Below are 17,689 nucleotides of genomic sequence, written 5' to 3' on the forward strand. Positions count from 1 at the left end.
TCAAAGGCTTCTTTCATCTACATTATCTCCAATCATATTTATATGAAATGAACGTATATGCTAGGTTTATCATTTGACCTATTCTGCTGTCGAACAAGGCAGCAAGGCTTGTTGTGTTTTGTTTTTGTTTTGTTGTGTTCCGACTACATTTTTTAACAGCAGCAAACTTGGAAAAATTCAGAATCATGACTGTCTTATTGCATGACCTTCATTTTTCGTCTCTTTTCGTTAGCACTGCAAGAGTCCCGATATCCGAGATCAATCAGCCAACATGGATTTAACAGCTAATGGAAGTCGTGGAGGTCGCCATCAGACATCGTCCGTTTTCATCGTCTCTGACGAAATTCGTCGACACATTGATGACGGCGTAGTCAATCCGGCGTTCGATGAGGGAGACTGCGACGTCGATTCCTTTAGGTGGTCCAAGGGTGCACAGAAGACGAGAAAAATCGACGGAGAAGACCACCCCGACTATAAGGCGGAGATTGACGACGGTGATTTCGAAGCCCAAGGGCAGAATCGAGAAAACGAATACCGCGGGGTCTCACATGAAGGAGGGGGAAAACCAGCAGCTTTAGACCCAGTGGAGGTCACATCGCGGGCGAAAAGGAATCCCCGTGTCAAATTTAGAGGTAAATTGATAGGCTGCGTAGCCCTTTGAAGATTAAGAAGAACTGAAGAAGGCTGTACATGGCTGTAAACGTTTAATGCTGGTAATATGCATTCAGTTCATCGATACAAACTGTATAATATATGCCACGTTTATCTATGAAATAAACATGATAAAGGCAGTGCTGTGCAATTGTGCCTACAAAATATATTTTGTGTATACGTTTGTGACAAAGGCATAGAGACTGTCGGTCCGTCGGTAAATGCTTGTGTTTGTGAATACGTGTTTATCATCACTCCTAGTGGAGCCCGAAAGGGCAAGATACGTCTTAGGGTCAGCATGGTCAGAGAGGCACTAATCACGGTTAGTTTTTGAGGTTCGTAGAGTGAGCTAGTCCCAGTGCTCTGCCCACTTTCGTTGTTCAACCGGCGTCATTAGGCTTTATGTCCCTTTAATAGCCGTACGTGACTGCAGGACGCATTAAACATTGTCAGATGATGGAAATGAAAAGAACACTTCCATTTTTATAGCTAATCCCGAAGAGCATTATGTGAACCTGCACCACAAAACAAACAATAAGTCGTCAGACATGGATTTTCAGTTCAGGGCAGATTCTGAAAGAGCAGACTCTCAGCTATAAAATGATGTATAACTCAATTCAAATGGATTTTTCTAACCTTTATAAACATTGCAAAGAAAGCACACACTCTGGAAAGTGTGAACTGAGAAAAGAGGCTCTGAAGTACAGGGTCTATTCAAGTGCTTAATCTTTACTAAGCTGTGTTACCTGTGCCATGAATGGGACAAAAAACATGATGTTAACTACTGTGGCACCAACAAAGGGATTGTCAGATTAAACTGAAATTGAGCATGGTCTATTACTACATTCCGACCATGATAAATGTCAAATTTCAGAGCAGTAGCATCATCTTTTCAAAAGAAATTAGTGTTGAAAGTGAAGAGGGTGCAAAGGATTTTTCAGAAATGAAAGGGTTCTCTAAGAAAAACCTGATCACAACACTCTACCAAAAAAGGGGTTGTATAAAAACTGTTGAAAACCCACTTTCCCATTCAATTTATGATCCCAACGTCAAGAATAATGTAGAAGAAGAATAGCTCTTTCAGAAAATATGGAAAACTCAAAATTGACTTAGGTGAACTATTTCACTTTTCTTGAGTCCTCACGTAAAATCAAGGGGTGTGACTTTTTGTTTGTTTTGTGATGCATGGTCACATTTGACTTAACAGCCCTGAGGTCCGTTCCACAAATGGGCTTGAAACTACTGCAAGTTGCAATCTTTGCAAATACCAATAAGAGTGTTGCAGTCAGTACAAAGCAACTATTTGGGTTGAGTATGTCAAACTAGTGACAATACTGCAACAATATTGCAAGCTATACACTAATGGTAAACATCCATGCGCACTAGGCCCCTATAGTGCAAAGATGATTTTCAACGGTATTAATTGAAGTGATTACAGAATACTTCTGATGACCTTGCATATTCACTTGCCGCGTTGTGTGTAGCCCGTATCTGTGTGTCACTTGTGTTATATGTGGTTCCTGCAGCATTTCACACGCAATCTTTATGCTTAGATGGGATGATTACGTCGAATTCCTGTAGGCAAATGCCAATGACGTCGCAATGTCGATAATTTCCCTGTTAGAGCCACGGACACGCGCTTGCATGTGAAGTTTCTTTGGCACGACATATATGTCCAGACAAAATCCGGTGGCATTCCGCGGTGACTGTCTGCACATATTGACTATCATGATTAAGTTTGTCCTTGACTTACACACACACACACACACACACACACACACACACACACACACACACACACACACACCCCTAAGCCAAATATCATCTTGTTCTATCGCATTCCGTTTTAAAATTCCATACGATGTTAACAAAAAAGAGCACAGAAAAGAAAGGACCTCAGTAATGTCGTTAAATTATCTTAACTGCACGTTGTCTGTTGTAATACCAAACACCACCCTATAAATATCAAACTGTATTGTGCATCCTTGCTTTGAAAGGTAAAGCCGATAAAATAGAATATGTAAAATGTGAAAATGCATGTCATTAAAAAAACAACAACACACACACATTCGAATATTTGAGAGTTGATTATACAAAGAGATACATTAAGCGATTCTTCCCAAACTGGTAGAACACCACGGTAATGCCGATGATGCTGACTTATAAAATGCAGACTACTAACGATTAAAGTAGTTTCAGCCGTTTTATTTAAATACATTTACCTCTTCGAATGGTATCTCTTGATCTGTTTCTATTTGTGAGTGTTCTACCATTGTTTCTACCTTGGGTAAAACATGCATTACCGACATTACTACTATATATTCTTGCCCGCGAAGAGCCATTTTCTCAGCAAAAATTTTATTTGAATTCGGTTTGATTAATTCATTCATTTCATTTTCATTTCCAAACAATATCCAAGGGTAACACAAACGTCGAGATGATGGTATATTCTTGTAGTATAGTATCACAATTTCCCTTGTTTCGATTTATATTCTAATCCAGCTGCCAGCTTCCAGGAGAAGAATCGAATCATTATCGGGGTCGTGGTCCGCTGGTGCCTCTTGCTCGCCTTCCTATACCTCTTCGTCTGCTCCCTCGACATTCTCTCGCTTGGGTTCAGTCTGATCGGCGGTGCGGCTGCCGGCGCCGTCATCGCCAACAACGACCTCCTGATCAACCCCCTGTGCGGACTGATGATTGGCGTGCTCGTCACGGTGCTGGTGCAGAGCTCGAGCACGTCAACCTCTGTGGTCGTTGCCATGGTGTCGGCTCGTGTCTGTAAATAAACAATTAAACATACGGAAGCAATTTTCTATACTTTTCAAAGCAAACAGTGGAGGGACAGTGATACCAAATTCTTTTTTTTTTTGTTTCTTACCCTTAACCCCCTCCCCCTCCCACACACACAAAAGAATTCAATATAGCCAGCAAGACAACTATAAAAGTAAACTCGACAGGCCAGTTGAATAGAAATACGCGAGTCATATTAATGTATACTATTTATAATGTACAATGATATTGGCAAGTAACTCATGGTATACGTTTTCTACATCAGAAGCAAAGGAAAGAGTTTCAGGCAGCTAATTTAAAAAAAAAAAGAGTAGAAGTAACAAAAACTCAGTGCAGTGCCATATTCACTTGAAAGTTAAGATTGTGAGCTTATAAAAGTCATTCTACCTGGTTATATCTAGCATAATAGATTTTCTTTGTTGTTTGTCGGGTTTTTTTCGGAAAATAAGTTTATTTTACGTTACCTTTTAATCTGACCGATCTTTGAATAACATTTTACACAGGTACTATCATCTGTTATAATTATTATTTCTTTAATAATCATCATCTTTGATACTGGTGAGCCATCGAAGTGATAAAACATCATGAAGTCTATAGCCCAGATGCAGAAGATCTAACACAAAAGAAACGAAATTAAAATACGATAATATTATCATCATTTCGTTAGTAGATATGGCATGCGAAACGCCCAGTGGTATACGTTATAGAAACAGGAAATGATCTTTACTTGAAAGTAAATAATAACATTTCTTCATACTTTTAGCTGCCGTATTTCAGTGTTTATTTGGTCCTCCGTAATACAATTGCAGTACAATCGCAACCAAAATAACAAAACACCACAACAAACAAACAAAGAAATGAAGAGAAAATTGGTTAGTATAGCTGTTTGCTGCTCCAAATGTCTACGAGTGAATTATGGTTTCAGTTTCAGCTGGTGAGCTTTAATCAAGGCTCATTACTTTTCCCCATTACATGTATGTCACACGAATCCGTACTTTAGTCATTGATATTCTTCCAAGTGTCAATTTTTCCAACTTACAGTGACTGTGGGACACGCTATCCCTATCATTATGGGAACTAACATCGGAACCGCCATTACGAACACTCTGGTAGCTTTTGGGCAGGTGAGTGACTGAAAAGCAGGAAGTTGGAACATGACATAGGTGTTCTGTCTCAGTTTCCTTTGACATGTTTAAAGAAGATTTTCGCGTGAAAATTTTCACTGAAAGAGAGGAATAGGATTGTGCCATCTATAGTGATTGAGATAGGCACACGTCTCGGCTTGTCAGTTCTATAGTGTTTTTCGTTTCCAGAAGTTCCAGTAAACAATTTTTGTTTTTCATTGTAGGTCATTAGCCAATGCGAAAGCTGGAATCTAACAAATCAAGTGTGTGCAGCAAAATCACTGGTTCAAAACATATAATTTCTTCCCTGCGATTTTGTTCATCTGACTGGTATCATTTAACATGAAAAGACACTCGTACACAGGCACAGGCACACAAACAGACACGCACACACACGAACACACACACACACACACGCCCCCCCCCCCCTCACGCACACACCAAATTTACACACACACAGTCACGCATGACATTTGTTGGGAAGCGGAGACGGTGAATGATTAAAAAAACATAAGATCTTTCAATATCCAGCCGGAAAAAAAAAATCCTTTATTTCAAAGTCTGCATAAAATGTGACTGCATTGATGAAAAATTGTCTCCTGCACTGATTTTCCTGACTGATCGCTCGGCCAACATAATTTTATAAAGTCCAAACAAAGCGAAGAATCAATAAACCTATTTCTCAATCTCATACAATTTTCTCTCGCTCTACATGCTGAACGTATAATTCATGCAAGTAGGTCAATGCTCCTGTTGGGCTTTTCCAATAAAAGTTGGATGACTGAGATCGTAGTCAGATGCTGCAGTGTGCAGGGCAGGGCGGGTCAAACTTGGAGGGCGTGGCTATATACTGGGAGCGACTCTAGCGTCAGCCTCTCTGCGACATTATTAGAGAGCTTTAGATCTGCGACGCGAACGCTAAGACGACGGTTACATTGGCCGTTCTCCTCTCTCCCTCCCTGCGTCGTGTTGCAACGAAGCTTTGGACGCAGCCTATAAGCAGTAAATACCCCCATCCCATATTTTGTCGTTCGTTGCGTATGGAATTTCTCTCCAGTAACTCTTTGCGTCGTAAAAATGAGCCGACGCTATTTATGGCCCAGAATCATCGTGAATCTCAGACGACGCTATATCAATTTTGATAAGTGGTCTTGCGCATGCGCAGAACAGATCTAAAGCTCCTATTCAGTGAGGCTATTATCTACTATCTATCATTTTTGTCGGCGTTGATTTTTGTTGTTGGTTTTTGTCTGTTTGTTTGCTTGTCTGTCTTTCTGTCTGTTCGCAAAATATAAACTCAAAAAAGTTGTCGGCTGGTTGTTGATGGATTTGGATGAAACTTACAGGAAAAGTTGATATGAACTTGACACAAGGAACAGATGATTAAATTTTGGAAGTGATCCTTGAATTTTAATGAATTTTTGAATTCTTTTTAACAACTAGGGTCAATGAACTTGGGAGTTCAAGCTGCGCGTATTTGCATACTCGCACTAAAGCAATCGCTCTGCTCGAGGCGCAGCGCAGCAAGCCGCTGATGAGGTAAGTTAATTTACACAAGACTTCTTAATTATTGGAAAATTGGGCGAAGTTCAGCATGCGTTGATGGGTATAGAAGTGAGCTACTTGGCGGAGGTCCATACTCTCTGAGTGCTTTTCTAGTTGTTCCTTTGTTTGGTGGTTTGTTTGGTTTTATCATTTCTTTATTTAGCTTCATGTTTTACGTGAGTTAATGGTGGCAAGTGTAATAAAGATTCGTAAGCACACGAAACGACAAGATTTTTTTAACTTTTGCTTTTGTTTTTGTGTTTTGTGAAAGACTCAGTAGAGTGAGGTCTCAAGGAGTGAGAAAGCTAATTCGGCTTTGATATATTTCATAATACTTGTGACAAATTGTGTATAGTTAGGATGCGTTCTCTTAAATATTTTTTAATTAGAATTAGGATCAGATTAGACAACGCCTCCTCTCTGGTTGGACAATTACTGAATCAGCTTTCTCCTGCTTGTGTAGAACACTACTTTCTTTCTTTTTTTTCACGTCCTTTTTTGTTTTTGCCTAATATCTTAGCGTTCGCGTCGTAGAACTAACGCTTGCTATTATTCCAGTCATGCGAAGTGCCTTTATATCCCAGTCAAGCCCATACTTATCGATAACGGTCTCCTCCACCAGTATACCTTCAGATACGATGACATTTTAATGTATTAGACCTACTCGTAAAAATAACAATTTCTTTAGAGCATTCCTGTTTATGTTTTGATGAGAAAGATTGTTGATTTTGACGTATTGATATCATTTGTACAAGTGGAGAAATAGAACTAGCTGAAAATTTTGAAATTGAATTTCAATTTGAAAACTGAAACATAATCATTGATGGGTGCTATTCATGGTTTTTCGAATGTACCCCGGTTGGTGGAGCGAATGAAAATCGATTCGATCGGACAACCCATGAATCCCCCATGTTACTTGGTCCTTTCGAAACCCACTTGGTGACGTAGTAATACATCTGGATCAACGGGTTGCCTTGTTGCATCAATCTTAGTGGCGTAGTAGCTTGCGACCCCATTATATAATAGGTTCTTTTTCCAAATTGCCAATGGTAAAGCAGGCAGTTGGAAGGGAAATCTCGCTAAAATGATGTCTGATGCAAATCGATCAAGTATTAATCAGTTAATAATTGATGGATGACTAATGTAGCTCAAGGTATTTCGCAAACGCAAACCTAGGATATAGGACTATGGGTGCTTGTTATGGGTCCGACACCCACGAAACATATAGCCCAAGAGCTCGACACTACGCAAACAAGGCCCACGAGTCCGACACTCATTACATCACGGGGCATAATGTATGCGCAGAGTCGGTCTCGAGGGCCTTTTTTTTTCTAGTGTCGGACTCATGGGCCTTATTTACCTTGCGTCGAGCTCATGAGCTGTATGACACAATGGACTATAAGGCTCATGAACCTTTTTCAATGTCAAGCTCGTAGGCCGCATGGCTCGTGGAATGACGCGTTAAACTAACGTCTGACTAATTTTTTTTATTGCATTTGGTGGCTGACTCATAATGTAAGTTAAGATATTTTGCAAGTGCAAAATGAGAAAATATGACAACCGTTCACTCAGAACCAAAATACATCTTCAGCTTTCTTTCTTTCTTTCTTTCTTTCTTTTTTTTTTGTATCAAACATGGGAATACCAGTCAGGGATTAATATGCAAGCAGTATCACAATCTTCGTGTAGGCCATTTGATTTGTTTTCATATTTTACTTAGCGCAGCGCCATTGAAAACGAAGTCTGGACGCCCAAATCAGATGCTGTAAGCGGCCTGTGTCTTCTTTTTGATATTGATAGGCAAGGCAGTTTTGCTTTCAGTGCATTTATTTGCTAAACGCGCTTGTTTCGATCATCATCCGAGATTTAAAGTGTTTCACCAAGCCTATATGCATACACCAACATATTAACTATTGCTACAACTTTAAATGCTCGTCAAAGAACTGTATAATGCACAGTTGCAGTCACATCTGTTGTGTAGAATGCTGCTTTTGAACATCCTTTCTTTTTCGTTGATGACATTGACAAATCAACTGGCATCTTGTTCATGTTGTAAATTGATTATGAACATAAAGAAAGAAGTATACACTTATCAACTTGTTTTACAAGACACGTGTTTAATATAGTGAACAAATTCAACTGTCTTCGAAAAAAACAAACAAACAAGCAAACAAACAAACAAAACAGTCAAACAAGAAATCCGCATGAAGATTCTCAGCGGTAATCTCATTTGTAAAATCCCCATAAGGAGACGAAGTCAAAAGGGTAACACAAACAAAACAGAACTGTTCATACAGGGGCGTGCCACGTTCATTTGACGTTGCCAACGCGATCTTATACTAATCACATGCAGAACTCAAATCTTCAATTAAGTAACGCAGCTTTCTAGGATTTCTCTCCGACAAGAGAAAGGTTCAGGCCGACAATGAATCATGATTTTTCATTCCGATTTCACCAATGAGCGGAGTCGTGTTTCTCACTGAAATTTCATTTTTAACAGCGTGATTGTCGTACAGACAACTAAGCAAATACAGACCAATCGATGGAATATACTCGATAAAGCTGATATGTTAAAAAATGTAAATAGATAACAATACTTCAAAATAATGTCAAACATATCCTGTGATGACTAAACTTTAGTGCATAATTTTATTGAAATTATAAGACAATCAAAGGTAGAAACAATGAAAGAAAAGTGACGTTCATATTGAAATGATATAATGCCAATGTTTATGTCTAAATCGAACAGAAATGAATTTCATAACTCATAATGTAAATGTGAAACACTCTACCGATTATTTCCTTGGTTATGAAATTCGCCAGCAAGTAATAGCTTGTTACTCTCTGACCCAACATTTTTTTAATAGAATTGTTCAGTTTAAAAGTTCGCTATGGTATATCCGTGTATCAAAGTTAAGGAATTAAGTTCTTTGGTATCTTTGAATCATGTAGAGACAACAACAACAACGACAACAGCAACAAACATCAAAACAACATAACAACAAAACAACAAACAAAACAACAACAACAACCAACCAACCAACCAACCAACCAACCAACCAACCAACCAACCAACCAAACATACAAACAAACAAAAACCTCTTTCTCCTTGTGATACGTTCCAAAACAGTAACCAAAACTCTGCGAGATTGAATACACGTTTCCAAAGGTCCAGTTTACCTTTGGGAGCAGTGATTTAAAAAAAATTCAAGATATCACATTTGATCCATAGTGTGTAGGTCTGTTGTATCTCAAAACATCCTACCATACAAAATTTTCGCAATAAATCCTAAACTCTAAGGAGATATCAGTATTTTTCTTGATAAACCGTAACTGTAGGCGGTTTAGTCTGGAAACATTTTTATTCTAGCTATTGTTCACATTTTGTGAATTTAACAATATTTAACACCGATGGTACGGATTCATTTCTTACAGTGCTTGTTTCTATCCCTAACTCGCATTTTAGAACTATTTCAAAGTAGTAATGCTTTGTTGTTGTTGTTGTTTTACATGCAAATGGTAAATTATGCCTCTAATATGGCTTTGAAAGTTACTTATGAAGTTCACGGAGATGTAAATCTAGATAGAATAATTTGTATACTTTATGATGATTTTAGAGACTGAAGTTTTGAATATTGTTCTGCCAGGTTAAAGAACAAGACGAATTCCGCAGAGCCTTCAGTTGTGCCGCCGTCCACGATCTCTTCAACTGCATGACCGTGGTCGTCCTCCTGCCCGTCGAGATGGCCACGAGTTACCTGGAGGTAATGACCAAAGCCGTGGTCGAGAGTTTCAATTTCCACGAGACAAACACGACAGTGGAGTTCCTCAAAGTCATCACGTCACCTTTAACTAGATGTATTGTTCAGGTAAGGCGCGCATGATCAAGGGCGTTTTTTATAAAATATTAACGTGGACGGCTCGTACTCGACAATAACACAGCTATAGAGTTCCCCAGTTATCACATCACCTTTAATTAGATGTAGGCCTATGTATGGTTCAGGACTTAAAGACAGGTATGATTAAGGGCTTCATGAATGTGTATCGGAGTTCGAGGGTTCACGTCACGAGTTCGACATCCACGAATCATACAGCCCGCGAGTCATACAGCCTGCGAGTCATAAAGCCCTCGAGTTACGCAGCCCACGAGTCATACAGCCCATGAGTTCGACGTTAAGAAAACAAAGCTATTTGATAAAACGAGACCGACACTAAGAAAACAAGGTCCCCGACACCGACACATTAAGCCCCGTTTTGTGATGTCGAACTCGCGAGCTGTTTGTACCTATAGGCCTGCTGTCGAACTCATGGACTTTTTATCCAATGTCGAGCTCGTGGGCTGGATGACTCGTGAGTGTCGGTCTCGTGGTATGGCCACCAGTTTTCGTTCTCTAGAATAGCTGTGATTTAGTAAGGTTGCCGTCCATTAATCTTGTCTACCGCGTGTCTAACAAGTACTCCGTTTGGACGTTTGGACGCCATGAATATCGCCCTCCCCGGCCCCCTTGCAGCGATGTGGACATCCGATCGTAAGAATCGGGGTGAACATGAAATCCTTCTTCAATAGACGCGTTGGAATCCTGGTACAACTGTACTATTCAAGTGTGCCAGATAATGTGAAGTTCATTGAAATGAAAGCTACGTATATGAGCAGTCGACTATTCAAGTCAACATCCCTTCGTAATGTTTGTGTGCCTGAATTTGTAAACTTGTATTTTCATTCTATAAACCAAATGGTATAAACCAAATACCTATGGTATTGAATGACAAACTTGGAAAATTGTTGCGACGTGGTATATGACTTCATAGAATTAAGCACTACACTTAAAAACATCGGTGTTAGATTTAACACCACGGGTGTTAAATCTAACACCGATCAAACTTCAATAGAGGACCACACCCACAGGTGTTAAAAATGCACTGTGATGGTGTTGAAAAGTGTTCACCTGACACTTCGTGGTGTTAATTTGACACTGTACCTGGTGTTATTTTGACACTGTACTGGTGTTAATTAAAAAATGACACCACATGGTGTTGATTTGATATTTGTTGGTGTTAATATCAATGGTTTAACACCCGTCCAGCTTCAATAAGGGACCACACCAGCTGGTGTTACTTTGGTGTAAATTCTTTTTCACATTTTTCAAAAATCTAGTATTTTAATGTAAAATTCTTGATCGTCTTGTTTACATTAAAAATCAACAAGAAGTGCAGTTACTAAGAAACTCTTCAAAAACAGTTTAAAATTTGGAAATGACACCCGGAGGTGTTAATTTAACTCCATAAATGAGCACCGAAAATTTAACACCAGCTCGGTGTTCACTATTTAACACCGGACTTTTTGCAGTGTAGGTTGAAGAGTATTGCATTTTTTCTACGCGTATGAAGCAATCTCGACAAAGAGACAACACTGTTAGTTGGAGAGGGACGGGCCATGTTCGAAAATCATCATAATTCAAAGAGAGTTATAAATTTTCAGACCATTCTAGTCTTGAAAGTATCACGCAAATGAATGATACGCTCCAATAGTTTTATTCAGCCTTTCTGTTCGCAACTTGAGTGGGGGGGGGGGGGATCTTTCTCCATGCTTTAATACATGCAGGCCTATAAATGAAAAAAAGAAGAAGAAACAAACAAAAGAATGAATGAATAAATGAATGAATGAATATAGTCATCATCATGTAATCATGACATATGATGTCCTAACTGATGTTAGCGTTATCCCACTCCTAAGTAGGACCGTGTGTGCAATTTGACCCTTTCTCTGCTTGGAATGCCGATCGGAACAGAAAACACAATAACGTTGTACAGTCTCCACAGTCCATGGCACATAAGAAAGAGTTAATAATGCTATGAGAATTGTACATATCTCGATAACGGATCGACATTGCACTTGTCCAATTATTGCACCCCATCCCTCTGGATATTAATATTCAAACAAAATACTTTCCTTGCACTTTCGATTCATACTATAACTGTTATTATTGAATTGATTTACTTCCTAATAAAACAATCTAAAATGGGGGATGAAGAAACAATAATACCTTGCGTCGATGGTAACCTTTGCCATTAAAAGATAATCATAGTTTGTTGTGTTCATGTCATTTACAGGTGAACAACGACGCTATATTCTACATAGCTGAGGGCTATGATAGCCGAAACATCGACATATTACTGCGGTGTACCAACGAAACTGGAGCCACTTGTGAGTTCATTTTCAACAATTTCATGGACGTTGTCCCACCGGAAACTATATGATTGCGTAAAACGAGGGAGACGAATACTGGAGGTCATAATGATGGCAGTTTGCATAACGAGGACATTTCTGACGCATGATATAACAAATATATGTGTTTTTGTGAGGAGGGGACTTCGGCGCTGTCACGGCCACCGCATTTTTTTTTTTTTTTTTTTTTGGGGGGGGGGGGGGTAACATTAAAACCCTGTTATAACAATTCTTTGTTTGTAAAATCTAGAACATGGAATCTCGTTTCCAATGATTAGGTTTCGAACCTCTCTGCGAATTTTACTTCATTATAATATGATTTACTATAAATTCTGCCCTTGATATCCAATTTCCTTTTGCATAATGATCAAATGGCTGTAGCCATTGCTCTGACTGCGGTTTGTCTGTCATTGCGTCCGTTTTGCTGGAAAAAAAGGCTTAAGAACAGTTTTATTCATTGAAATTTAACTGAACTCTGGTGTGTGTTTGTGTTTGTGTATATGTGCATTTGTTTATGTGTGTTTTTAATAATGTAAAAAAAAAACACCCAGAGTTTGTTTTGGTTTCCGGTTAATAAAGTTTATTTCCACGTGATCCTATATAGGTTGCCTCACTAAATGTTAGTCAATGACTTCAACTTCAACTCACTTTTCTGTGATTTCACCATAATACATCACGGGCAAGCAAGAGGGCCTACTGTCTAAAAACTGCCAACTGCAGTCATTTGCTGCTACGCTGTAAAGAAAGGTTAATTTCATTGAATTGTAAGGCATCAGACAATAACAAGGATTCCAATTTTTCCAAATATTTTTTTCCATTTTCCTAGAGGCCCTTCGAATGCCATTTCCTCCTTTCAGTGGGCATTATCATTATGAAATTATTATCTATTTGATAGGTTGACCATGGTTTGTCAAGCATTGAAAATAACATTCCCAAACTTAAAACAACAAAAAAAACAAAAACAATGGTTTTACGAAACTATCAGGTAATTAGTCTTTCTCCTGTTCAAATCTTTGCATAGGTGAATATAACCACCTGTTCGCCTGGACGTCGCTTTCCGACGTCGAAGTGGGATTCATCGTCCTAGCCATGGCTATTTTCGGGACGTCGGTCTGTCTTCTCGTCACGGTTAAGCTCTTGAATTCCTTTCTCCGCGGCGGGATCGCGCGAGTGGTTGAGAAGTTCATCAACGCCGACTTCCCCGGTTATTTGGCTTTCCTCACCGGTTACGTCGCCATGTTGATCGGCGCGGTGTGTACGATTGTCGTTCAGAGCAGCTCGATCTTCACGTCAGTGCTGACACCGCTGGCGGGACTGGGCCTGCTGTCCCTGGAGCGGATGTACCCGCTGACCCTGGGGTCGAACATCGGAACGACGTTGACTGGTATCATCGCAGCCCTAGCCAGCAATGGCGGCGAGCTAGAGGACACGCTGCAAATAGCTCTCTGTCACTTCTTTTTTAACATTACAGGAATTCTCATTTGGTACCCAGTGCCATTCTTGCGCGTTATTCCTGTCAAGCTAGCCGAAATGCTGGGGAACAAGACGGCTAAGTACCGCTGGTTCGCCATTCTCTACGTCGCCGTCGTATTCCTCCTCCTCCCCGGGGCGGTCTTCGGCCTCAACGTCGCTGGATATCAGTACCTCATGGGCGTCGGAATCCCGATTCTCGCCGTCTCGGCCGTCGTCGTGGTCGTGAGTATCCTGCAGAGGAAATTTCCACGAGTGTTACCGGAATTCCTGAAAACTTGGGACTTTCTTCCCGCCTGGATGCACTCGCTAAAGCCCATGGACCGTCTGCTGGCTTGCCGATGTTGCCGAGGCGGTGAGACCACCGCCTCAACTTGCGATGTATCCGTTGAGCACGGACAAGCTACCTTGCCTTCTATACTTTCGTCAGCTGCTTCGGCAGCAGAATTGAAAAATGAGCTAATTTAGACAAACAATATTAATCAAATTCCTCCACCTTATTTCCCTTCCGGTCTTTGTCCTTGTGCTATTTCCCTCCCCTCCCGTCGGCACGTACCTCAAGCTAACACAGAATTACCATACTCTGCTAAACCTTACAAAATCAATAAGCCGCCTTCCATCCAATCAGTGTTGTTTTTCTATATTGAAGTATTTATAAAAAACAGACACGTCAGGTTATTATTCATCAAGTTGAAGTACTTATTGTATAACCCCCATTCTTCCACTGGAAGGATGCCAGAAGAAGCTAATACGGTCGGTGAAACGTCGCATGACGTGAGTTCAAATCCGGTTTTCTGATTCACGGGAATTCGGAAGATTTCTATCAAGACGTGTATAGCGAGAGAATGTATGTGATGTACATTTCAAGGTGTTGCCTTGTCCAAAGACGTAATAGCCTTATAACACATAAGGTCAAGATGATGCCGACCCGTACCCGTTACAGCTTCGCAGAAGGCAACGGATTTTGATATACCATGCATTCCCAAAATATATGAACGCTTGTAATCTTCTCTGGAGTAGTCCACACAGCCAGCGATAGAAACGGGAAAAATTTTCACGTGAGGACATTTCAAAAGAAATTTCAGTGTACCCCAATTCGCAAATGCCTCCAGACCAGTAATGTTTCAGAAGCGCTGGCGGCTATGGGATGATTATTGGCAGCAAAGTTGGATTCGGTCTGGAATGGGTGGGTATCTCAGCGTTCACGTCATGTGCGCCCGGGATTATTCACCTGCTTTTAAGGACTTATATGGGTTTCCCCTCTCTATTCTCTGCTGCACAGTAGAGCTCCTCATTTACCCATGATAAACATTTTATGACAGATTCCAGTGTATAATTTTTCATTAAGGCTTGTCCATAAAATATCTCACCACATGAACATGTATAGAGTGAAGGACGCTCTATAAGATTGCGTTTGCCATTTATAGTGGTTATTTTGAAATCAAATGAAAATAAAATAAAAATGAGTGCAATGCGTTCGATTTGATGTATCCTACAAATATCTACAATGCTACGGATCCGTTCGTTTTGCCTTGCAATGACGACATAGCTGGCAAAATTGCTGACTATAGGTTGCTTTCTGGTCGGTTTTCTTTATTTTCTCATGTCTACATAAAACTAATGGGAAAATGCACCTTTTGTCAGCACCTCATAAACCTGAATTTTGTCTACTTTATATTCGTTGAAAGTCGGTCTAAAGAGGATATGTTTCAGTCAAAAGTGTTGTTTCGTGGCTTGATGCGGTTTTATTTTACTCAGAGCTGATATTGTTTACTTCTAAGTATACCGAAAGTGCGTTCAGATACGGAGATGGCAACAGCACTGAACAACTTTGAATACTGACTTGTGAATATAGGGCATAATGGAGATCATGCCACTCTCACGATCATTTAATTTTTTTTTCCAGAAGGGTTATGACTTTGTTTCTGTTGTTTACAAGTGCTCATTTAACACGGTCGGCTATATTTGACAATAACTGCTTTTAACCACATTCTATTTGTCCCCGCCGAACGAGTTCGAGCAGGGGACTATGAAACGGGCTCCGTACGTGTGTGTGTCCGTGTGTCCGTCCGTGTGTCCGTCAGTCTGTCCGTCCGTCCGTCCGTGTGTCCGTCCGTGTGTGCGTCCGTGTGTGATCAAAATGTTCAAAATGCTACTCCTTCGCCATTTCTAACCCGATTTTGATTCTGTTTGCTTTATATGATAGCACTACATGGGAGCTTTGAAACTTCTATACAGAATTTCAGTTGTGACCTTTGACCTTGACCTTGACCTATATTGTACATTTTGCTTCAAAATGCTACTCCTTCGCCATTTTTAACCCGATTTTGATTCCGTTTGCTTTATATGATGGCACTAGGTGAGGGCTTCAAAACTTCTACACAGAATTTTGACCTTTGACTTTTTTGACCTTTGACCTTGATTTTTGACCTATATTGTACATTGCCTACAAAATACTACTCCTTCGCCATTTCTAACCTGATTTTGATTCCGTTTGCTTAATGTGATGGCAGTAGGTGAGGGCTTCAAAACTTCTACACAGAATTTTGACCTTTGACTTCTTTGACCTTTGACCTTGATTTTTGACCTATATTGTACATTTTGCTACAAGATGCTACTCCTTCGCCATTTGTAACCCGATTTCAATTCCGTTTGCTTTAAGTGATGGCACTAGGTGAGGGCTTCAAAACTTCTACCCAGAATTTTGACCTTTGACTTCTTTGACCTTTGACCTTGATTTTTGACCTGTATTGTACATTTTGCTACCAAATGCTACTCCTTCGCCATTTCTGACCCGATTTCGATTCCGTTTGCTTTATGTGATGGCACTAGGTGAGGGCTTCAAAACTTCTACACAGAATTTTGACCTTTGACTTCTTTGACCTTTGACCTTGATTTTTTTACCTATATTGTACATTGGCTACAAAATGCTACTCCTTCGCCATTTCTAACCCGATTTCGATTCCGTTTGCTTTATGTGATGGCACTAGGTGAGGGCTTCAAAACTTCTACATAGAATTTTGACCTTTGACTTCTTTGACCTTTGACCTTCATCTTTTTACCTATATTGTACATTTTGCTACTAAATGCTACTTCCGGCGGGGACATATATTACGCACCGCGTAATTTCTACTTTTCCTTGTTTTTCTGGTGCCACTTCGGGGGTTAAAAAACAAGAAAAGAAAAATAGGTAGTTGTTTCAGCCTATGTATTCCTACGTATTATGAAAAAAAATAGTGAAGAGGGGCGAGCTCCCCCCCCCCCCCCCCCCCACACGTTACGCCGGCCTTGTTTAATCTTAATTTACTTTGGAAATAACATCATTTCAAATGAGACGCAGGTACATTGTATATGTGCAACGGTGTAAATCAAGTATATTGCCACTGCATTTTACATTAATAACCATACTTTTGTGACATGACTAATTATGTATCAATTTGTCCTGTTTTTGACATCGCCGAAGTGCCAGAAGAATTTCCGATTACATGTCATTGCTCTCGTTCATTTATAAAGAGGAAGGAAAAGCTATAATATAATACTATCCTGTGACCAAACGATATATCTCTGTGTGAAATGTTCGTGTGTAAGATATGGATCTTTATATTATTCTGTCATGTCTCATTTCAACAGATCCAGCACTTACCTTCTGTCTACCAAAATGAAGCACAGGCATACAACAATAACATTATGGACCAAATTATGTTGTAGCTTTTATAAGCAGTGTATTCGGTTACTTGTCATGTACTCAGATTCCAGTACTCAATGGTATTTATATGTTTACTACTGAGAGATATTTGTATGACTGTCGCATTTAAACACAAAAAGATAAGCAATTCAATGTTTATTTATGATTTTGATTTACGTGTTTTTGTTTTGTCTCAAA

The 17,689-nt window shown here is 39.8% G+C and overlaps 1 protein-coding gene across 1 annotated transcript; it reads left to right on the forward strand.

The window, feature by feature from the left end:
- The first annotated feature begins 271 nt into the window (after positions 1-271).
- Positions 272-14,274, forward strand: LOC139720316 (sodium-dependent phosphate transport protein 2A-like). The gene is made up of 6 exons (XM_071631680.1): positions 272-632; positions 3,154-3,429; positions 4,483-4,565; positions 9,758-9,979; positions 12,222-12,315; positions 13,358-14,274. The coding sequence occupies exons 1-6, from the start codon at positions 272-274 to the stop codon at positions 14,272-14,274; spliced, it is 1,953 nt and encodes a 650-aa protein (XP_071487781.1).
- The last annotated feature ends 3,415 nt before the right edge of the window (positions 14,275-17,689 follow it).

This window comes from Diadema antillarum, unplaced genomic scaffold (assembly GCF_040938485.1).
Source record: "Diadema antillarum isolate AM-2024a unplaced genomic scaffold, OU_Dant_1.0 scf00000126, whole genome shotgun sequence".
In the NCBI taxonomy this organism is placed as follows: domain Eukaryota; kingdom Metazoa; phylum Echinodermata; class Echinoidea; order Diadematoida; family Diadematidae; genus Diadema; species Diadema antillarum.